Raw genomic sequence first — 24,322 nt, forward strand, 5'->3', positions numbered from 1 at the left:
AATAAGGACAAAGCAGATCAATTATAGAGTGGTGTCCGTCCATATACTACCCAGTTCCAGACCATGCAGGGGTGTATCCTGTGACCTCTTCCTCATCTGATTACCATGTGAAAGGTTGTCCTGTGAGGCTGAATGGCACAGGGCTCCTTGTAGCCGCCATACTCTAATTAGGCATGGTAATTAAAAAGAGAGTCTGTCCCTTTGTAGTGACATCTGGTTCCCCGTCCACCTCCTGTATCAGGGGTGGAGAAACAGGCCAAACAAAACTAAGTGGGCTATGACTTCCTCATCACCATGACAGGACAAAGGGTGAGAGGTCAGGGAGACAGGAAGAGCGACCACTGGATCTTGAGGTGCTAAAACGTGTTTATGTGTGTATGTGTGGTGGTATGTGTGTTTTTCTCTCCAGTGTCCAGAAGTCTGTACATATGTAAACTGATCTTGAAGGGCTCCTCTGTATGTTTTCCGTTACAGCCGGACATGTGTGTTTCTAACTTGAGTGATATTATGTACGCATTCAAAAGCAGCTCATCTTAGAACTCTCATGCATGTGTTCATTCTTTCTGTTGACAGTGCTGAGTGCTAATACAGTACATGAGCCTTGGGCTCTGTAGGCGAAATGTATTGAGATACGTGCCCTCACTGGAGGCAGATGGCCTGCTATTCTGTTTCGTCTGTGTAGGAGTTAGAGAAGGAGATAGGAGTGCCCTACAGTGTGCATCAAAATACAGAGCTATGTGTGCACAATGTTACATTAATGCAACAGGATCAAAACAGCGGTCTGCGAGAAGGTAAACGGAATGGGTTTAACTATTCTGCACAAAACAGGGAAAAATACAGAACACACACACAGACCAGAATGTCGATACTACAGATGAAGGATCTTAATTTGACCCAGTTTTCTACAGCAGGCAAATAATCCTTTAGCAACAGGAAATGTGAATAATTATGTGGATTATAATTAACAGACATTTTTTGTAGGGTGTAATACATTTTTCGTTAGGGCAAATCAAGTCTGACAAATTAAAGTGAAAATTACAGACTTTATAAGCCTTTTCAAGCCTTGAACACACTACAAGTGTGTATTTCCTGCATTTATATTCAACATGAAACTTAAATGGAAAACAAGAGTGACTCATGCATTACTACTATTGACACAAATCAGCTATTATTTACCTTCTGTCTCCAGCCTGTCTGTAATAGTGCAAGCAATGTCTAAAGTGTGTTCATGTGTGCTGACAACAGGTTTATGCAGTGTCCACATGTAGGATTTTAATTTGATCACCCTGTTCAAGGAGAACTTTCCTGAAATGCAGGAAATGTAAAACTTGTAGTGTATTTGAGGTTTAAAAAGGTGAAATGTGTAATTTCCACTTTGAAATTTCAGACTAGATTTTCCCTTCATGAAAAAATGTATCAACCCCTACAAAAATCTTAATTAAAATCCACAAAATAATACAAAATTCCTGTTGCTGCAGGATTATTTTCCTGCTGTTGCAAACTGGCTCAAATTAAGATCCTACATCTGTAGCAGCGCTGGACAACAGTGTCTTGTAGACTTTATAGGAACATCATCCAGGATAAGCAGCATAACTTGCATTTAATAGATTTGTTCACTAACTAAGACTGAACTACTGTTGTGCTAGTGTTTTTCAAAAGAAAGTGAGAGTTTCTACATTCAAATAGCTTGCATTCTTAGGGATTTACTACTTGTGATTGACAGAAAAACAGTGGAAACATTACCTACAAAATATCAGTACATAGTAAATGCATATTAAATATTTGATAGAACTTTTAAAATGAACATTACATTTTTTTAAAAGTATGACATCTGATGGAATTGTGTTTCCAGGTAATACAGAGGATATTACATGACCTGAATAAATAAGTTATATTATCACAATCTGTCTAATGAAAAAATAGCTCAATTACTATCGTAATGATCAGATACATAATCATCTTTTCACAGTTTATCATAATCTTTAATAAAGACGGATTCAAATATATTATACAGTGCTAATATTTAACCTTTAAGAGTAGTCTAGAATGGCTATCATTTCAGAGTTACTATTGAACGGAAAAAAGAAATAAAAAAACATGTACATTATGAGATATCCATTGACATATTCACATTCACCTAAAACAGCTTGCACTTCATTGCCATTCATAAGATATTTCCCTTCCCTCCGATATAATAAACAAAAGGTTTAATGTGAAGATGTCTGTCTGTGTGAGGGTGAGAGCTGCATGATAATAAGCAGCCAGACAATAACATGGGCTAGGTACCTCTGAGTAGCTAGGACGAACCGTTGCTAAGCACTTCTGGTTGCTAAGTGAGAGTGAGAGGGGGAACATTTCAGGAGCCCTTGGTGCAATGCTGAAATCTGAGGGCATTCCTTGACTTCTGGTGCTGCAGAACTGTTAAAACCCCTGTCATATGACAGGCTAACGGTGCAGTGATAGAGACAGTCCTAAAGCATCCAAAGTGTGATACAGTAGATTTTTCCCAAGGTTAAATAAACACACATATAAACAACAACAATCTTAAAATAGGGCAACATCATCTAATGTAGGCTGCAGTATGTACCTATATTGCAATCATTGGCAGCAACTTGACCATTTAAAATAAGTAAAAAAATCAGCATAATTTATTTTATATAGTGCTTTTCATTACAAAGAGAATCTCAAAGATGAATAAAAAACAAACAAAACAAATTATCTGGTAGTTCTTGGGCAATGTTCTTCCACAGCTTCAAATGATACTGTGTTGTTCAGCTTGGTAGTTCAGAAAGGCTGGGCAGTAGATTTAGCGGAGAAAGCTTCGATGACACAGAGGGAACAGCGACAGTTATTTAGACATGCCCGGAGCTCTTCATCGGGTAGCTGTGTGCTTCTGAAGTGTAGCACATACCTGGGTACAGGGCCAGATCTAGCCTTCTGGGGGCCCTAATCGAGATTTGGGTGGCGGGGCCGCCCCACCAATCCTGCAAAAAAAGAATTGTGTTCCCCCTCTCTTCCTGCAGTTCTACACATTTTGCCATGGGGCTGGGAGAGACATTTTAAATAATTTATAACAAATTTCATGCAATTCTACTAATTTAGCTTCGGGGCAGAGATCAATCAATGGAGGCCCAATGGAAGTCAAGGCCACTGGGCACGTGCCCTGCTTTCCCAGTCGGTATTCGGCCATGATTAGCCTTCTACTAGTTTAGAAAACTCGCTAAACTAACTTACCAATATAAAAAGTGTTAGCTGACATGGCTAATTGAGGTCAGGGGCCTCCTAGTGGCCAGGGGCCCTAAGTGACAGCTTATGTAACTTATGCCTGAAGCAGGCTCTGCCTGGGTGATGCTTCGGCAGCTAAAAGCGCTAGAAAGACCACCACACCTTGGCAGTAGTCAGGAAACAGTCCCCTACGAGGCGGACTCAAGAACAGAGACACAGTCGAAGTAGGAAGTTTACATACACTTATGTTGGAGTCATTAAAACTATTTTTTCAACCCCTCCACAAATTTCTTGTTAACAAACTATACTTTTTCCAAGTCGGTTATGACACAAGTATGACACAAGTAACTTTTCCAACAATTGTTTACAGACAGATTATTTCACTTATCGATTGCGCAACCAGGGCTGGTAAAACCTTGGATCATTGCTATTCTAACTTCCGCAACGCATATAAGGCCCCCCCCCCCCGCCCTCCTTTTGGGAAAAGCTGACCACGACTCCATTTTGTTGCTCCCTGCCTACAGACAGAAGCTAAAACAAGAAGCTCCCGCGCTCAGGTCTGTTCAACGCTGGTCCGACCAATCTGACTCCACACTCCAAGACTGCTTCCATCACGTGGACTGGGATATGTTCCGCACTGCGTCCAACAACAACATTGACGAATACGCTGATTCGGTGAGCGAGTTCATTAGAAAGTGCATTGAAGATGCCGTTCCAATAGCAACGATTAAAACATTCCCAAACCAGAAACCGTGGCTTGATGGCAGCATCAATCCTACAGTGGTAGGCTTGATTACCAACAACGACAAGACGGCCTACATGGAGGAGGTGAGGGCCCTCGGAGTGTGGTGTCATGAAAATAACCTCACACTCAACGTCAACAAAACTAAGGAGATGATTGTGGACTTCAGGAAACAGCAGAGGGAGCACCCCCCTATCCACATTGATGGGACAGTAGTGGAGAGGGTAGTAAGTTTTAAGTTCCTCGGCGTACACATCACAGACAAACTGAATTGGTCCACCCACACAAACTTTTATTTTATTTTTTTAAATTGTTTTATTTTACCTTTATTTAACTAGGCAAGTCAGTTAAGAACAAATTCTTATTTTCAATGACGGCCTAGGAACAGTGGATTAACTGCCTGTTCAGGGGCAGAACGACAGATTTGTACCTTGTCAGCTCGGGGGTTTGAACTTGCAACCTTCCGGTCACAGTGTTGTGAAGAAGGTGTAGCAGCGCCTCTTCAACCTCAGGAGGCTGAAGAAATTCAGCTTGTCACCAAAAGCACTCACAAACTTCTACAGATGCACAATCGAGAGCATCTGGTCGGGCTGTATCACCGCCTGGTACGGCAACTGCTCCCCCCACAACCGTAAGGCTCTCCAGAGGGTAGTGAGGTCTGCACAACGCATCACCGGGGGCAAACTACCTGCCCTCCAGGACACCTACACCACCCGATGTCACAGGAAGGCCATAAAGATCATCAAGGACAACAACCACCCGAGCCACTGCCTGTTCACCCCGCTATCATCCAGAAGGCGAGGTCAGTACAGGTGCATCAAAGCAGGGACCGAGAGACTGAAAAACAGCTTCTATCTCAAGGCCATCAGACTGTTAAACAGCCACCACTCACATTGAGTGGCTGCTGCCAACACACTGACTCAACTCCAGCCACTTTAATAATGGGAATTGATGGAAAATATATCACTAGCCACTTTAAACAATGCTACTTAATATAATGTTTACATACATTACTCATCTCATATGTATATACTGTACTCGATACCATCTACTGCATCTTGCCTCTGCTGTTCTGTACCATCACTCATTCATATATCTTTATGTACATATTCTTTATCCCTTTACACTTGTGTGTATAAGGTAGTAGTTTTGGAATTGTTAGGTTAGATTACTCGTTGGTTATTACTGCATTGTTGGAACTAGAAGCACAAGCATTTCGCTACACTCGCATTAACATGCTAACCATGTGTATGTGACAAATACATTTGATTTGATTTTTTATCATTCACTGTATCACAATTCCAGTGGGTCAGAGGTTTACATACACTAAGTTGACTGTGCCTTTAAACAGCTTGGAAAATTCCAGAAAATTATGTCATGGCTTTAGAAGTTTCTGATAGGCTAATTGACATCATTTGAGTCAATTGGAGGTGTAACTGTGGATGTATTTCAAGGCCTACCTTCAAACTCAGTGCCTCTTTGCTTGACATCATGGGAAAATCAAAAGAAATCAGCCAAGACCTCCACAAGTCTGTCTCCTAGAGATGAACGTAATTTGGTGCGATCAATCCCAGAACAACAGCAAAGGACCTTGTGAAGATGCTGGAGGAAACAGGTACAAAAGTATCTATATCCACAGTAAAACGAGTCCTGTATCGACATAACCTGAAACGCCGCTCAGCAAGGAAGAAGCCACTGCTCCAAAACCGCCATAAAAAAGCCAGACTACGGTTTGCAACTGCACATGGGGACAAAGATTGTACTTTCTGGAGAAATGTCCTCTGGTCTGATGAAACAAAATAGAACTGTTTGGCCATATGGCCATCGTTATGTTTGGAGGAAAAAGGGGGAGGCTTGCAAGCCGAAGAACACCATCCCAACCGTGAAGCGCGGGGGTGGCAGCATCATGATGTGGGGGTGCTTTGCTGCAGGAAGGACTGGTGCACTTCACAAAATAGATGGCATCATGAGGAGGAAAATTATGTGAATATATTGAACCAACATCTCAAGACATCAGTCAGGAAGTTAAAGCTTGGTCACAAATGGGTCTTCCAAATGGACAATGACCCCAAGCATACTTCCAAAGTTGTGGCAAAAAGACTTAAGGGCAACAAAGTCAGGGTATTGGAGTGGCCATCCCAAAGCCCTGACCTTAAACCTATATAAAATGTGTGGGCAGAACTGAAAAAGCATGTGCGAGCAAGGAGGCCTACAAACCTGACTCAGTTACACCAGCTCTGTCAGGAGGAATGGGCCAAAATTCACCCAACTTATTGTGGGAAGCTTGTGGAAGGCTACCCTGAAATGATTCTCCCAAGTTAAACAATTTAAAGGCAATGCTACCAAATACTAATTGAGTGTATGTAAACTTCTGACCCACTGGGAATGTGTGAAACAAATAAAAGCTGAAATCATTCTCTCTACTATTTTTCTGACATTTCACATTCTTAAAATAAAGTGGTGACGGGAATTTTTACTCAGATTAAATGTCAGGAATTGTGAAAAACTGAGTTTAAATGTATTTGACTAGGTGTATGTAAACTTCCGACTTCAACTGTATGACACTGTCACTGTTTTCAGTCCCGTTCTGGACAATATACAGTATTGTATGTGAACAGTATGTGAACAGTGATCCATATCAACATTATCTTTAAATCAGTACAGGAAGATCGAGGGAAGGGTAATAACTAAGATCTGCACATACTGGTGTCCTTGAGAGACCATTAGGACCACTGCTACAGTGGGGCCTCTCTTCGTCCTATCCACCTGCCTCTCAGTGTCCATGCTTTGGTCTTTAGGGTGGACCATCAGGCAGGTCTGTGGCACTGCTCTCCAGCTCCAGCTCAGTGAAGCTCACCATTGGAGGGACAGTGGGCCGGGACACAGGCAACCATTTGTACTGGAGGTCCTGTGAGTAGGGACTCAGGTCCCAATCATAGTGCTGGAGCAGGTACCCACACGCTACCTGAAACACAAATACAGATGTCTTGCTGGTGACAATAGAGATGTACCATAAGACACAACACATGATGTCCCTTTAAGACACAACACATTAGGATACATGTACAATAGAGATGTCCCTTTAAGACAACACATTAGGATACATGTACAATAGAGATGTCCCTTTAAGACAACACATTAGGATACATGTACAATAGAGATGTCCCTTTAAGACAACACATTAGGCTACATGTACAATAGAGATGTCTCTTTAAGACAACACATTAGGCTACATGTACAATAGAGATGTCCCTTTAAGACAACACATTAGGCTACATGTACAATAGAGATGTCCCTTTAAGACAACACATTAGGCTACATGTACAATAGAGATGTCTCTTTAAGACAACACATTAGGCTACATGTACAATAGAGATGTCCCTTTAAGACAACACATTAGGCTACATGTACAATAGAGATGTCCCTTTAAGACAACACATTAGGCTACATGAACAATCACTCTGGCCAATCTGGCTAATGAACGACAAATAACAGCGCTGCTTGTGTCGTAGTGTCTTGTTCGTCCACTGCAGAGTGGCATTTTGGCAGGATCTCTGAAGTGACCAGTTTGACGCTAACAGTACATGAGTGACAGATCGTCCTTGCCTCTCCTCTCTCTCCCGAGAGAGTGCCTTTGCCAGAGGCGGTAAGAGGGAGGGAAGGGGGAAAGATGACTCACAGCTTCTGACCTACATCCCACTGCTCTCCAGAGTCTCCTCACTGGTCTCTGGTCACACCCATCCCATGCACTAGTATGGCCAAAACAGAGACAGCCAGCCACCTCTCTAGTGATTGTGCCTCGGTAATGACCACACTGCTGCAGTTGGGATGGGCCAGGTAATAAATCACAAGGATAAGGACAGAGCATGTTCAGGACAGATTCCATCAGGCTATTATTCCAATGCATGTCATTTAAAAAGCTTTAAAAATGTTGATGTGTGACACTAATTTAGTGTCACACTAACATGACACTAACCCCATTTCTCTTCTCGTAATATATCCCTTCATGCTTAAAGGGAAATATATGATTGGCTTTACTTAGATATAATATATATCAACCCTTAGAGTATATCCATGAGTCTCACATCTTGTCACCTCTCCTACCACTCTTATACAGTAGTAGTGTTCTTGGTTGTGCTGTAGAGAGAGAGCCCACTGGGCACAGACGTCAGTTCAAAACATGTCACCATCTCACTGGATTTAGATTAAAAGGAGGCGTGAAAAAAAGACAAAATTCACTTATGTTGATGACCATTTGCAAATCCAATCAGTTTTCCACGTTGATTCAACGTCATCACATCATTTTTTGTTGTTGAAATTTCCCAGTGAGAAAGCACTGCTGATGTGTGTGTAGGTGTGGAGGCTGCCATGTGTAAAGGAGGATGACAAATGGACTGTCCCCTCAGGGGTGGCCTGGGTTTGGGGGACTGGCCACGCTGGATTTCACTAAGCCAAACAGTGATGCCTCATCTCTTCCATGACATGAAACCGCCCTGTCACCCCCCGCTCCTCAGAATGGGTATGTCTGGGTGCAATGTTACCGTCACTGCCCACTGCAGCTTGTTAGCAGCCTTGACATGACAAGACATTATATCACTTCTTTATAATGCAATATCACCTAGGATTTGACCTTAAGCGTTGTGAATCTGTCTCAAGTACCACAATGGACACGTATAGGGCCTATACAGTATATACCATCAAAACCTGTTACTGGGTGTCTGTCCACAACAGGGAGGAATTGCATTCTAGTCAACATATAAGAGTAATGTATTATTACTTTTACAAAACATCAACATTGCTTTTATTGCTTAAGATTTTGACCTGAGCTAGGTAACGTAGCTGTTTTGATACAACAGACTCAGTACAGCTCATCCTCTCAAACCACTGTCTGTCTGTTGCCATGGTAACTGTCTCAAAGATATGCTTTCTGCTCTGGCTCTGTCATCAAATATCAGTTACTCAGAGAGACACAATATCTCATATACGAGTTTGAGACCTATACAGTATTTTCCCTATAAACCTACCTACACCATAATTAAGCAATGACACAATGGATTGCATTCCATTCCAACAAACAAAACACCTAAGCCAGCTCACCAGTTCTTATAGCAGCCATATGGCCGCCTTTGTCAGTCAGCACATCTGTATGCAGTGTAAGTATAGTTCAGCATCAACTCTCCCATGATAAGATGATCAGGGTTGAGTCATCCCTCACTACAGCCTTGTCCGTCCGTATGCACTAAATCATTGAACAGGAGAAGGGAGGGGTGATTATTTTCTCCTAGAAAAAAAAAGATGTATGGAAGTTGATGACGTCCGTAAGCACACACCAGATTCTCCTGTTACAATGCTGTGCCTTTGGAGTCTCTTACTGCTTCATAGTTCTGAACATCTGCAATTCCCAGGGTGAATGACGGGCTGGATGAAGTACTGTTGTGGTACCTACCGTTTATTTGACTGACAGTATCTAGTTCTATTGGATAAAAAGCAATAGAGAGTGAGTCATACTCCCTGCTGAGTGGATGGTAATCTCCCAGATCCTTGTCTATCAGTGGGCATTAGAGAGCTCAGTACAGACACTCAGTTCAGTACGTCAGAGGAAGCAGGCTGATCTGGCAGGATAACGCTGCCTTCCAAATGGCACCTTATTCCCTATACAGTGCACTATTTTTGACCAGAGCCCCATGGGCGTCACTACGGTGTCCCTATGGGCCCTGGTCAAAAGTAGAACGCTAAAAAGGGAATAAGGTGCCATTTGGGACGCAGCCAGGGTAGTAGGAACCCAACCTCCCTTACCGCCCCGCAGAGACCTGATATGATCTGTCGACCAGGCCAGGGTAGTAGGAACCCAACCTCCCTTACCGCCCCGCAGAGACCTGATATGATCTGTCGACCAGGCCAGGGTAGTAGGAACCCAACCTCCCTTACCGCCCCGCAGAGACCTGATATGATCTGTCGACCAGGCCAGGGTAGTAGGAACCCAGCCTCCCTTACCGCCCCGCAGAGGCCTGATATGATCTGCCGACCAGGCCAGGGCAGTAGGAACCCAACCTCCCTTACCGCCCCGCAGAGACCTGATATGATCTGTCGACCAGGCCAGGGTAGTAGGAACCCAGCCTCCCTTACCGCCCCGCAGAGGCCTGATATGATCTGTCGACCAGGCCAGGGTAGTAGGAACCCAACCTCCCTTACCGCCCCGCAGAGACCTGATATGATCTGCCGACCAGGCCAGGGTAGTAGGAACCCAACCTCCCTTACCGCCCCGCAGAGACCTGATATGATCTGCCGACCAGGCCAGGGTAGTAGGAACCCAACCTCCCTTACCGCCCCGCAGAGGCCTGATATGATCTGCCGACCAGGCCAGGGTAGTAGGAACCCAACCTCCCTTACCGCCCCGCAGAGGCCTGATATGATCTGCCGACCAGGCCAGGGTAGTAGGAACCCAACCTCCCTTACCGCCCCGCAGAGGCCTGATATGATCTGTCGACCAGGCCAGGGTAGTAGGAACCCAACCTCCCTTACCGCCCCGCAGAGACCTGATATGATCTGCCGACCAGGCCAGGGTAGTAGGAACCCAACCTCCCTTACCGCCCCGCAGAGGTCTGATATGATCTGCCGAACAGGCCAGGGTAGTAGGAACCCAGCCTCCCTCACCGCCCCGCAGAGGCCTGATATGATCTGCCGACCAGGCCAGGGTAGTAGGAACCCAGCCTCCCTCACCGCCCCGCAGAGGCCTGATATGATCTGCCGACCAGGCCAGGGCAGTAGGAACCCAGCCTCCCTCACCGCCCCGCAGAGGCCTGATATGATCTGCCGACCAGGCCAGGGTAGTAGGATCCCAGCCTCCCTCACCGCCCCGCAGAGGCCTGATATGATCTGCCGACCAGGCCAGGGTAGTAGGAACCCAACCTCCCTCACCGCCCCGCAGAGGTCTGATATGATCTGCCGAACAGGCCAGGGTAGTAGGAACCCAACCTCCCTCACCGCCCCGCAGAGGCCTGATATGATCTGCCGACCAGGCCAGGGTAGTAGGAACCCAACCTCCCTTACCGCCCCGCAGAGGTCTGATATGATCTGCCGAACAGGCCAGGGTAGTAGGAACCCAGCCTCCCTCACCGCCCCGCAGAGGCCTGATATGATCTGCCGACCAGGCCAGGGTAGTAGGAACCCAACCTCCCTTACCGCAGAGGCCTGATATGATCTGCCGACCAGGCCAGGGTAGTAGGAACCCAGCCTCCCTTACCGCCCCGCAGAGGTCTGATATGATCTGCCGACCAGGCCAGGGTAGTAGGAACCCAGCCTCCCTCACCCGCCCCGCAGAGGTCTGATATGATCTGCCGACCAGGCCAGGGTAGTAGGAACCCAGCCTCCCTCATGCCCCACAGGGGTCTGATATGATCTGTCGACCAGGCCAGGCCAGGAGGACGTAGTGTGGTGTGTATGTGGGGGTTTAAGCAGCTGCTGTTGTTAAAACAATTGTTGCTGTGTTGGTTTTCAGAGTGCAATTACTGGACATCATGTGTCACCACCACCGGCCGACCCTGACTGCGAACAGCAAACATGGGACATCAATATCCCTGTCAACAGGGCCTGTCTCACATCTCTCTGTGCCATAGACAGATAAGCAGAGCGAGCTCTGGTAATCAGATGCTATGACTCCTGCCTCCTGCCCATCTAAGCCACCGCATATATACTACCAGTACACACCAAGTTATCATAGACACCAGAAACAGGAAGTGGATCCCCTCCCACCTTACTGTCATTATGGCCGCTGCACACCTGTCCTCTTTCTCACCTGCCTCCCACTGAGTGTTCCAGGTCTGGACAGACAGTGCTGTAACCCAAATGGCACCCTATTCCCTTTGTAGTGCACTAGTTTTGACCAGGGCCTCTGGTCAAAAGTAGAACACTATACAGGGAATAGGGTGCCATTTTGGACGCAGACAGACAGTCTCAGTCAGCGGTTGCTAGCCTGGTAATGACGCCACAGAGGGCCCTGCACAGCTGGCCTTTTCTTACAAGCAGCCAATAGAACATCCACAGCAAAACTTACCACCGTAACAACATTACCCCTTTAGCCAAGAGGAATCCCTACTGAACATCCCTGTCCCTGTCTCCTGAGGGGTGCTTTACTTTCTGGAGAAACTGTAGACTTCAGGCATTGCAGACAGACCATTCCTATCTAAATGGTCAGTAATGTAGGACATTTTTTTATCAACAAATGTACATAGACCTTATAGTATTTACATTTAAAGGACATTGGTGGCGTCATGTTAAATCCATAAAAAAAAGATCAACGATAACTTTGGTGGAGAAAAATAAAATAAGAGTGATGAGAGGAGAGAAAAGTGATTAGAGTAGAAAGATGAGGGAGGTGAGGAAAGGAGAGGAGTCACCTTGAGAAAGACGTTGTTCAGCTGGACTCCGATGCAGTTCCTGGGGCCGTTGCCTAGGCTGCAGAGGAGGTGCTCCTGTCCTGCGTTTCTAAGACAGACAACAAAGCACAGCATAACCAACCATTACATAACAGTGTTCTCTTCCCACTCGGTTTCATTTCTCTGTCCTCATATGACTAGAACCGAGACCTCGGGTGCTGTGGTTTGTAGCTGTCATGTCCTGCCACGGTGCAGAGATGTGAGGTGACGACCCTGGTGATTAAGTCAGCAGCATCAGGGAGCCAACAGAACAGACAATGCTATCACTACCTTTAGGAAGTAGAGCTTGCCTACCATGGAGTTATAGCAGTGCTATATATTCATATCATACACAACAATGATTTGTGCCTATTCACAAATCCATATAATTGACATCATGTTACAGTGCCTTGCGAAAGTATTTGGCCCCCTTGAACTTTGCGACCTTTTGCCACATTTCAGGCTTCAAACATAAAGATATAAAACTGTATTTTTTTGTGAAGAATCAACAACAAGTGGGACACAATCATGAAGTGGAACGACATTTATTGGATATTTCAAACTTTTTTAACAAATCAAAAATTGAAAAATTGGGCGTGCAAAATTATTCAGCCCCTTTACTTTCAGTGCAGCAAACTCTCTCCAGAAGTTCAGTGAGGATCTCTGAATAATCCAATGTTGACCTAAATGACTAATGATGATAAATACAATCCACCTGTGTGTAATCAAGTCTCCGTATAAATGCACCTGCACTGTGATAGTCTCAGAGGTCCGTTAAAAGCGCAGAGAGCATCATGAAGAACAAGGAACACACCAGGCAGGTCCGAGATACTGTTGTGAAGAAGTTTAAAGCCGGATTTGGATACAAAAAGATTTCCCAAGCTTTAAACATCCCAAGGAGCACTGTGCAAGCGATAATATTGAAATGGAAGGAGTATCAGACCACTGCAAATCTACCAAGACCTGGCCGTCCCTCTAAACTTTCAGCTCATACAAGGAGAAGACTGATCAGAGAGGCAGCCAAGAGGCCCATGATTACTCTGGATGAACTGCAGAGATCTACAGCTGAGGTTGGAGACTCTGTCCATAGGACAACAATCAGTCGTATATTGTACAAATCTGGCCTTTATGGAAGAGTGGCAAGAAGAAAGCCATTTCTTAAAGATATCCATAAAAAGTGTTGTTTAAAGTTTGCCACAAGCCACCTGGGAGACACACCAAACATGTGGAAGAAGGTGCTCTGGTCAGATGAAACCAAAATTGAACTTTTTGGCAACAATGCAAAACATTATGTTTGGCGTAAAAGCAACACAGCTCATCACCCTGAACACACCATCCCCACTGTCTAACATGGTGGTGGCAGCATCATGGTTTGGGCCTGCTTTTCTTGAGCAGGGACAGGGAAGATGGTTAAAATTGATGGGAAGATGGATGGAGCCAAATACAGGATCATTCTGGAAGAAAACCTGATGGAGTCTGCAAAAGACCTGAGACTGGGACGGAGATTTGTCTTCCAACAAGGCAATGATCCAAAACATAAAGCAAAATCTACAATGGCATGGTTCAAAAATAAACATATCCAGGTGTTAGAATGACCAAGTCAAAGTCCAGACCTGAATCCAATCGAGAATCTGTGGAAAGAACTGAAAACTGCTGTTCATAAATGCTCTCCATCCAACCTCACTGAGCTGGAGCTGTTTTGCAAGGAGGAATGGGAAAAAATTTCAGTCTCTCGATGTGCAAAACTGATAGAGACATACCCCAAGCGACTTACAGCTGTAATCGCAGAAAAAGGTGGCGCTACAAAGTATTAACTTAAGGGGGCTGAATAATTTTGCACGCCCAATTTTTCAGTTTTTGATTTGTTAAAAAAGTTTGAAATATCCAATAAATGTCGTTCCACTTCATGATTGTGTCCCACTTGTTGTTGATTCTTCACAAAAAAATACAGTTTTATGTTTATGTTTGAAACCTGAAATGTGGCAAAAGGTCGCAAAGTTCAAAAGTTCAAACTGGCTCAAATATTAATTTGAGCCAGTTTGCTCCAGCAAGAAAAGAATCCTGCAGCAACAGGACATTTTAATTGTTATGTGGATTATAATTAATTTACATTTTTGTAGTGGTTGATACATTTTTTGTAGGGAAATTAAGTCTGAAATTTCTACGTGAAAATGACAAACTTCAGAAGCCTTTTAAAACCTCAAATACACTATACGTTTAAAATGTCCTGCATTGCAGGAAAGTTATCCTCCAACAGGGTGATTAATTTAAGATCCTACATCTGTAGCTGTTGGACTGACAGCAGGAACTTACTTACTCGTCTCTGCACCACACACATTAACTAACATGTTTTTGATATAATTCTCTTTCTCCACTCGCATTTACAGGAAGGAATTAAGTGGAGTGAGAAGAAACATATTGGCTTGCTCTGAGACAGGATTATGGACTAATGCACTAAGTGGACAGAGATGAAGTGCAAGTTCTGAGTGGCTGGCTTCCAGAATCATGCAGAGCTGTGTTTCCGACCAGATCATCGGATCCTGTGGTCAGTTTCAACAATGTTATTCTAATGTGTGAAATGGTTTTCCATCCCCCTTGTTGTGCTTCCTGGGAGTAATGCAACTGTGATAATGTAAACCATTTTGAACAAACATACTTGCAACAGAGTGTAGGGGAATATATACAGTATGTTCATGTAAGTATTTTCTACACTCAAGCTGACATAAAGGCACCCAATAAATAAGTGTTGCCTCCCCTTCTCTATCACTGTGTACCAGTGAGTGTGCAGTCAGTCACTATGACGCAGGGAGGGGGTCCAACACTCTGCTATGAGTCACACCTGCAGATGACTGACATATCAATCACCTCAGGGGTCAAGCATATCACAGTCTCCAGAAAGCAATATAGAAGAGGTTAAAAACCCACACAAACAATAACTGAATGTATAAAACCGTCATTGTTCAGTCAGAATGACTACTGTTTAGAGTGTCTGAGTCTTTAGAATGTATGCTTGTTCAAAATGTCTGCATGTTTAGTTACAGAAGAATGTCTGATTGTGTACATGCTTTTAGATCAGTATGTTTATCGTCGTTATTAAGGTCAGAGTAAAAAAGATGCTTCCGGAGGAGGACGTGCACACTGCATGTGGTGTAGACAGGCACATAACTCGATTCCTGCACCAGGTGATCAAGCCTCGTTACATAATGGTGACCAATGTTCAAAGCCACAGTAATATCAGACATGCACATTTCCTAAATTAAACAATGTCATGATTAATACATATCTGTAGCAGTGACCCACTGTGAGCTCAGAGAGGAAGGGCAGCTTTTGAGTCCTCTGAGCTCAATGTTCAAATTGGTTTATTCATATGGTATATGGTGTCCCCATCTGAATAGCATGCTGATTACGATGACATGATGAATAAAAAAATAGATAAATGTACAATATTCTTTGTTAAACTATATATTGTCATATCTAATCAAATCTTGTTGGTCGCGTACACACACATATACACATATATACATACATACATACATACAGTGGGGCAAAAAAGTATTTAGTCAGCCACCAATTGTGCAAGTTCTCCCACTTAAAAAGTTGAGAGGCCTGTAATTTTCATCATAGGTACACTTCAACTATGACAGACAAAATGAGAAAAAAAATCCAGAAAATCACATTGTAGGATTTTTTATGAATTTATTTGCAAATTATGGTGGAAAATAAGTATTTGGTCAATAACAAAAGTTTATCTCAATACTTTGTTATATACCCTTTGTTGGCAATGACAGAGGTCAAACATTTTCTGTAAGTCTTCACAAGGTTTTCACACACTGTTGCTGGTATTTTGGCCCATTCCTCCACGCAGATCTCTAGAGCAGTGATGTTTTGGGGCTGTTGCTGGGCAACACGGACTTTCAACTCCCTCCAAAGATGTTCTATGGGGTTGAGATCTGGAGACTGGCTAGTCCACTCCAGGACCTTGAAATGCTTCTTACGAAGCCAATCCTTCGTTGCCCAGGCGGTTTGTTTGGGATTATTGTCATGCTGAAAGACCCAGCCACGTTTCATCTTCAATGCCCTTGCTGATGGAAGGAGGTTTTCACTCAAAATCTCACGATACATGGCCCCATTCATTCTTTCCTTTACACGGATCAGTCATCCTGGTCCCTTTGGTTTCATCTGACCATATGACATTCTCCCAATCTTCTTCTGGATCATCCAAATGCTCTCTAGCAAACTTCAGACGGGCCTGGACATGTACTGGCTTAAGCAAGGGGACACATCTGGCACTGCAGGATTTGAGTCCCTGGCGGCGTAGTGTGTTACTGATGGTAGGCTTTGTTACTTTGATCCCAGCTCTCTGCAGGTCATTCACTAGGTCCCCCCGTGTGGTTCTGGGATTTTTGCTCACTGTTCTTGTGATCATTTTGACCCCACGGGGTGAGATCTTGCGTGGAGCCCCAGATCGAGGGAGATTATCAGTGGTCTTGTATGTCTTCCATTTCCTAAATTGCTCCCACAGTTGATTTCTTCAAACCAAGCTGCTTACCTATCGCAGATTCAGTCTTCCCAGCCTGGTACAGGTCTACAATTTTGTTTCTGGTGTCCTTTGACAGCTCTTTGGTCTTGGCCATAGTGGAGTTTGGAGTGTGACTGTTTGAGGTTGTGGACAGGTGTCTTTTATACTGATAACAAGTTCAAACAGGTGCCATTAATACAGGTAATGAGTGGAGAACAGAGGAGCCTCTTAAAGAAGACGTTACAGGTCTGTGAGAGCCAGAAATCTTGCTTGTTTGTAGGTTACCAAATACTTATTTTCCACCATAATATGCAAATAAATTCATTAAAAATCCTACAATGTGATTTTCTGGATTTTTTTTCTCATTTTGTCTTTCATAGTTGAAGTGTACCTATGATGAATATTACAGGCCTCTCTCATCTTTTTAAGTGTAAATACTTTAAATACTTTTTTTGCCCCACTGTATATACATACACATATTTATATACACACATATACACACACACAGTACCAGTCAAAAGTTTGGACATACCTACTCATTCAATGGTTTCTTTATTTTGACTATTTTCTACATTGTAGAATAATGGTGAAGACATCAAAACTATGAAATAATACATATGGAATCATGTAGTAACCAAAAAAAGTGTTCAACAAATCAAAATATATTTTATATTTGAGATTCTTCAAAGTAGCCAACCTTTGCCTTGATTACAGCTTTGCACACTTTTGGCATTCTCTCAACCAGCTTCACCTGGTATGTATAACGGTTTGTATAGACAGCATGGATAGTAAATTAATAGAAGATGTGTATACAGAAGCAGTTATATTGGACGAGTCTTGTCTAGAATACTGTAAATACGGTCCATATGAAGTGATAAAATATTATGTAACTAAATTACTAAGTTCAAAAATCAAATCAAACTTTATTTGCCACATGCGCTGAATACAACAAGTGTAGACTTTACCGTGAAATGCTTACTTACAAGCCCTTAACCAACAGTGCAGTTCTTCTTTCAGGGCAGGGTAATGGGCGGAGGCTGGCTAGTGGTGACTTTTTAACAGTCTGATAGCCTTGTGATAGAATCTGTTTTTTAGTCTCTCGGTCCCAGCTTTGATGCACCTGTACTGTATCCGCTTTCTTGAAGGTAGTGGGGTGATCTTCTTGGACTTCCTGTGACAGCGGGTGCTGTCGATGTCCTGGAGGGTGTTGGGCTGACCGCATCTCCATCTGGAGAGCCCTGCGGTTGCAGGCATTGCAATTGCCTTACCAGTTGGTGATACAGCCCGACAGGATGTTCTCAGTGGTGCATCTGTAGAAGTTTGTGACTTCGGGACTAAGCTGAATTTCTTCAGCCTCCTGAGGTTGAAGAGGCGCTGTTGTGCCACTTCACTGTTGTGTTGTCAGCAAATTTGATGATTGAGTTGGAGACGTACCAAGCAGTCATTGGTGAACAGGGAGTACAGCAGGGGGCTGATTAAGCATCCTTGTGGGGCCCCCGTGTTGAGGATTAGCGTGGCGGGGGTGTTATTGTCTACCTTCACCACCTGGGGTTGGCCAGTCAGGAAGTCCAGGACCCAGTTGCACAGGGCGGGGTTCACATCCAGGGCCCTGAGCTTCGTGATGAGCTTGGAGGGCAGTATTGTGTTGAACGTCATATCACATGTTGTAAATATCATATTAAGATACAATGAATCACACCGCCCTTGTATCTTATTTTTGGGAAGTTTGATGCTTCTGATGTAACTCAATAGATTAAAGCAACATTGTAAAGAGCAATCATTTTCAAATACAAAATACCTAATTTCTACTTCCATGTGAAACGGTGGATGAGAGTACGTAAGATTTCTCTCAAGCATGAAGGAAATTGCACTGACATTCAACATGAATGGGCTCATACTGAATGTCAAGGGTTTAGTGTTCTAGGGCTCCACACTTCTCTCTTCCTGCACAGCACACATTATCAATGACTAGCCAGGTGTGAATGAGCTCCAGCAGGACATCTCGCTGTCATCCTTCTTCAGGCCAATGCATTGTCACACTTGGGCAAGCATCCCCACTCAGACTTGTCCAGTCTCTACATCCCTCTGTATGGTATCACAGCCGACGTTTCCACAGCTGCAAGTTATTTATTTATCCGTTATTTTACCAGGTAAGTTGACTGAGAACACATTCTCATTTACAGCAACGACCTGGGGAATAGTTACAGGGGAGAGGAGGGGGATGAATGAGCCAATCGTAAACTGGGGATTATAGGTAACCGTGATGGTTTGAGGGCCAGATTGGGAATTTAGCCAGGACACCGGGGTTAACACCCCTACTCTTACGATAGGTGCCATGGGATCTTTAATGACCTCAGAGAGTCAGGACACCCGTTTAACGTCCCATCTGAAAGACGGCACCCTACACAGGGCAGTGTGCCCAATCACTGCCCTGGGGCATTGGGATATTTTTTAGACCAGAGGAAAGAGTGCCTCCTACTGGCCCTCCAACACCACTTCCAGCTGGCCAGAGTTCTATCTCTTTCCACAGGATTTAGTGGAAATGACCATAAATTATAATTGATGACTCGACTGAGATTTGAGCACACTGCCTGCCTGCGGAGATCAGGGTTGTGGTCCATGCATAACATCTCATAACAGGACTGCACAGTCATTAGTGCTGCTTAGACAGCTGATCCAGCCTTAGAGCTGACTGAAACCCAGCACACTGCTTTCTCCATCTGATGTCCACTGAGGAGACAGAGACAGTCAGAAGAGACAGGGACATTCAGAAGAGACAGGGACTAAGAGAGGAGAGAAGAAAAAGGGGAGAGATGAGAAAACCGAAAATAGAAAGAACCCAATGATGGGAAGAGAGCAAAGGATACCATTAAAAAGAGGTAGGGCATTACTCTTCCTTCTGCATTAATTGAGCACGACGAGGCCCAGAAGAGGAGTGTGACAACAACCAGGACAAGAGAAAGGGAACCCCAGCCTGGAGTAAAGGTGTAAAGGCAGGGCCGGCTCGAGGCATAAGCAACCTCTGCGGTTGCTTAGGGCCCCGGGAATCAGTCAAAAATCTAAATACATTTTATTGGTCACATACACATGGTTAGCAGACATTAATGTGAGTGTAGCGAAATGCTTGTGCTTCTAGTTCCGACAGTGCAGTAATATCTAACAAGTAGTCTAACAAGTTCACACACATGTAACCTTATACACAAATGTAAAGGGATGAATAAGAATATGTACATAGAAATATATGGGTGAGCAGCATAGGCAAGATGCAGTAGTTGGTATAGAATACAGTATATACATATGAGATGAGTAATGTAGGATATGTAAACATTATTAAAGTGGTGTTATTTTAAAGTGACTAGTGATACCTTTATTAAATCAATTTATTAAATTAATTAAATCCATTTATTAAATTTATTAAAGTGGCAAGAGATTTGAGTCTGTATGTTGGCAGCAGCCACTCAATGTTAATGATGGCCTGATGGCTGTGATGGCCTTGAGATAGAAGCTGTTTTTCAGTCTCTCTGTCCCAGTTTTATGCACCTGTACTGACCTCGCCTTCTGGATGATAGTGGCTGGGTGGTTGTTGTCCTTGATGATCTTTTAGGCCTTCCTGTGACATCTGGTGCTGTAGGTGTCCTGGAGGGCAGGTAGTTTGCCTCCGGTGATGCGTTGTGCAGACCGCACTACCCTCTGGAGAGCCTTGCGGTTGTGGGCGGAGCAGTTGCCGTTCCAGGCGGGGATACAGTCCGACAGGATGCTCTAGATTGTGCATCTGTAAAAGTTTGTGAGTGTTTTAGGTGACAAGCCAAATTTCTTCAGCCTCCTGAGGTTGAAGAGGCGCTGTTGAGCCTTCTTCACCACACTGTCTATGTGGGTGGACCATTTCAGTTTGTCCGTGATGTGTACGCCGAGGAACATAAAACTTTCCACCTTCTCCACTACTGTCCCGTCAATGTGGATGGGGGATGCTCCCTCTGCTGTTTCCTGAAGTCCAGGTTCATCTCCTTTGTTTTGTTGAAGTTGAGTGGGAGGTTATTTTCTTGACACCACACTCCGACGGCCCTCACCTCCTCCCTGTAGGTCGTCTCATCATTGTTGGTAATCAAGCCTATCACTGTAGTGTCGTCTGCAAACTTGATGATTGAGTTGGAGGCATGCATTGCCACGCAGTCATGGGTGAACAGAGAGTACAGGAGAGGGCTGAGAACGCACCCTTGTGGGGCCCCAGTGTTGAGGATCAGTGGGGTGGAGATGTTGTTTCCTACAACTGGGTGCGGCCTGTCAGAAAGTCCAGGACCCAGTTGCACAGGGCGTGGTCGAGACCCAGGTTCTCAGGATGTATGGTTTCCAGTTTACATAGAGTCCAGTGAAGTTCTTTCAGGGTCGTCGAGGTATTTGCTTGGGGGATATACACGGCTGTGACTATAATTGAAGAGAATTCTCTTGGTAGATAATACGGTCGGCATTTGATTGTAAGGAATTCTAGGTCAGGTGAACAAAAGGACTTAAGTTCCTGTATGTTATGATCACATGAGTCGTTAATCATAGGCATACACCCCACCCTTCTTCTTACCAGAGAGTTGTTTGTTTGTAGGCGCGATGCGTGAAGAAACCAGGTGGCTGTACCATCTGACAACACATCCCGAGCCATGTTTCCGTGAAACAGAGAATGTTAAAATCTCTGATGTCTCTCTGGAAGGCAACTCGTGCCCTAATTTCATCACCTTGTTGTCTAGAGACTGGACATCGTCGAGTAATATGCTGGGAAGTGGTGTATGGTGTGCTCGCCTTCTATGTCTGAACTGTAGGCCGCTCCGTCTGCCTCTCCTGCGGGGAACGCGTTGTTTTGGGTCGGCCTCTGGGATAAGATCCCACGTTCAGGGTGGAGGTTCGAACAAAGGATCCGCTTCGGGAAAGTCGTATTCCTGTTTGTAATGTTGGTAAGTTGACGTCGCTTTTATATCCTATAGTTCTTTCCGACTGGATGTAATAACACTTGAGATTTTCTGGGCTAACAATGTAAGAAATAATACATTTAAAATAAAAAAAAATTACTGCATAGTTTCCTAAGGACCTTAAGCAAGGCGACCATCTCTGTTGGCACCATCACATACATTTCGGGGTGTCAACTTATTGTTGAGAGTTACAATAGTTTAATACACAAGGTGCGAGCGCATCAGCAGTTCTCTCTTGTTTTGTCAGTCACTGACAGTCACTCAATTAACAATGTCAGCTAACAATTTTTGGATTGGTAACTTAGTCTAGCCAGTTATCATGGACGAATACTGACAGGGCACGCCTCTACCCAGACGCCCTGACCTTGGTAACTTAGTCTAGCCAGTTATCATGGACGAATACAGACAGGGCATGCCTCTACCCAGACGCCCTGACCTTGGTAAATTAGTCTAGTCAGTTATCATGGATGAATACCGACAGGGCACTCCTCTATCCAGGCGCCCTGACCTCCAGGGAGCCCCCATTGATTTTGTTAGTCACTCTCACTCATATCATTAACATGGCATAAGTCATTGCAAAATGTGTAGAATTGCAGGAAATTTGCTTTAAAACTGCAAATATTTCTCTACACCACATGGCAAATTAGGAAGAATTGCATGATATGTTCTATAAAATGTTATTTTCACCTATGGCAAAATGTGTAGAAGTGCAGAAAACTAACTTTAAAACATAAATGTTTCTCTCCGCTGTCAATAGGGGGGCCACGTAAACATTTTGCCAGCTTGGTGGTGGTGGGGGGGCAATTTTGCTTAGGGCCCACAAAAGGCTACAGACGGCCCTGTGTAAAGGGTTATTGTACTCTGTATGCTGATGAAAAACACTACAGTCTCAGAGGTTTTATGCAGATGAAGAGGTTGAAGAGGGTTTATGCAGATGAAGAAGGATGTTGGTCCTCGAAGAGCGAGCGGATTGATTTGAAGAGGCAGTTGATAAGGAGAGTAGGAGAGGGTCTGACGGCCTCCCAAATGATGCACTAGTTCACTACTTTTGACCAGGCACGATATACGGAATAGTGTGTCCTTTGGGACAGTCTCTGAAATAATCATCACGCAGAGCGAAACAGAAGCTTGGCTTGTGGCCAGCGTATTGACTGACTTGATCCTGTGTCTCTCCCCCAAATCTTAAGGGTGTTACTTTCTAGGAAGGAACCCCAACTCAGAGGTCATTAGTCTGTGTGATGATGAGTCCCTGTGTCTCTGTGTCCTTCACCTCACCGCAGAAAGAGCAGCTGTAGAGAAGAGAGGAGCCTCATCCATCCCCTTTCTGTAGCTAAGGCAGGGGGGCAGAGGGATGCTCTGCTCTGACTCACTTCTGAATCATCCTCCTCCCCAGGGCTTCATACAAGAGAGAAGCATCCCTCTCTCTCAACTCACAAACACAAACTTGGACGCTAACACACACACAGAGACACACAGTTTTCCCACAAACAAACACACCAGTGCACACACACACAGACACATACCAATGGACATTTCATGGATGCAAATGGATGTATCGATAAAGAGACATGCAAGAAATATGAAGACTTCATTCATAAGGCTAATACAACATAAGAATGGAGGCCCAGCCATATGCATAGGGGAATCCCCATTGGTACAGACACAGTCAGGTTACCAGTTGCCATGGCAACAGTTATCTACTGCGTGTGGAGAGAGAGAGACACTCACATTTGATATGGTACAAATCTGACATGATAAAGGAAAACAATTCACCGTTTTAAGATAATTTACAATAACCTATTGCCACTACAATACATTAATTTTGATGGAAGGCAGATATCCCCTTCGGAGAGTGACGATTAAATATATTTAATTATATGAATAAATGACAGAAGCCTTATGTAGCCATTATCACATCCCATATCCATTAACCTCTGTTTCATCATAATTCGAGTGCACCTTGAGAAATGACATAATCACTATTATTGAGGGACTTAAGGGTGGAGCCTGGACCTAATGTGCTGCAATAACGATCAACAGGAGCATTAAAGCATTTAACCCACAAATCTCGCACAGTATGAATTTCAGTGGATTTTCCTTATTATGTGGAGTGAGCCGTGTGTCACAGGAGGGCTCGTAAATCTAATTCATGACTTCACGACTCACTCAGAGAATAATAAAGCAGCGGGCTAAACCAGCAGGACCTGCCATCAGCCTCTGTCTTTACCTGGTTCTGATCAGGACCTCCAGCCTATTGAGAACTACCAATGCTAGTAAGAGCCATACAAATAATTCATATCAGGGAGGAGGAGTGTTTTCTTCCTTTAAATGCATGGTAACAAGACTATTTATTTCCATTAATTATCTTGTGATGTGGGAGATTTTATAGACTATAGCTTAAATAACCTTTGGAATGGTGACAAGTTTATTCTTGTTTGTTTTTACTCCCTTAAAATGGCGTCACAGT

At 44.1% G+C, this 24,322-nt stretch overlaps 1 protein-coding gene across 2 annotated transcripts in view; it reads right to left on the reverse strand.

The window, feature by feature from the left end:
- Positions 1-6,403: 6,403 nt before the first annotated feature.
- LOC110537119 (putative cytochrome P450 120) overlaps positions 6,404-24,322 on the reverse strand; it is a 50,263-nt gene continuing 32,344 nt past the window's right edge. For both annotated transcript variants that reach the window (XM_036937111.1, XM_021622904.2), the window contains exons 10-11: positions 12,364-12,451; positions 6,404-6,932 (exon numbers count right to left, since the gene is read on the reverse strand). In XM_036937111.1, coding sequence (XP_036793006.1) covers positions 6,762-6,932; positions 12,364-12,451 — 259 coding nt within the window. In that variant the 3' untranslated portion in view covers positions 6,404-6,761. The remainder of the gene's footprint in view (positions 6,933-12,363; positions 12,452-24,322) is intronic.

Source organism: Oncorhynchus mykiss, chromosome 12 (genome assembly GCF_013265735.2).
Source record: "Oncorhynchus mykiss isolate Arlee chromosome 12, USDA_OmykA_1.1, whole genome shotgun sequence".
NCBI lineage: Eukaryota > Metazoa > Chordata > Actinopteri > Salmoniformes > Salmonidae > Oncorhynchus > Oncorhynchus mykiss.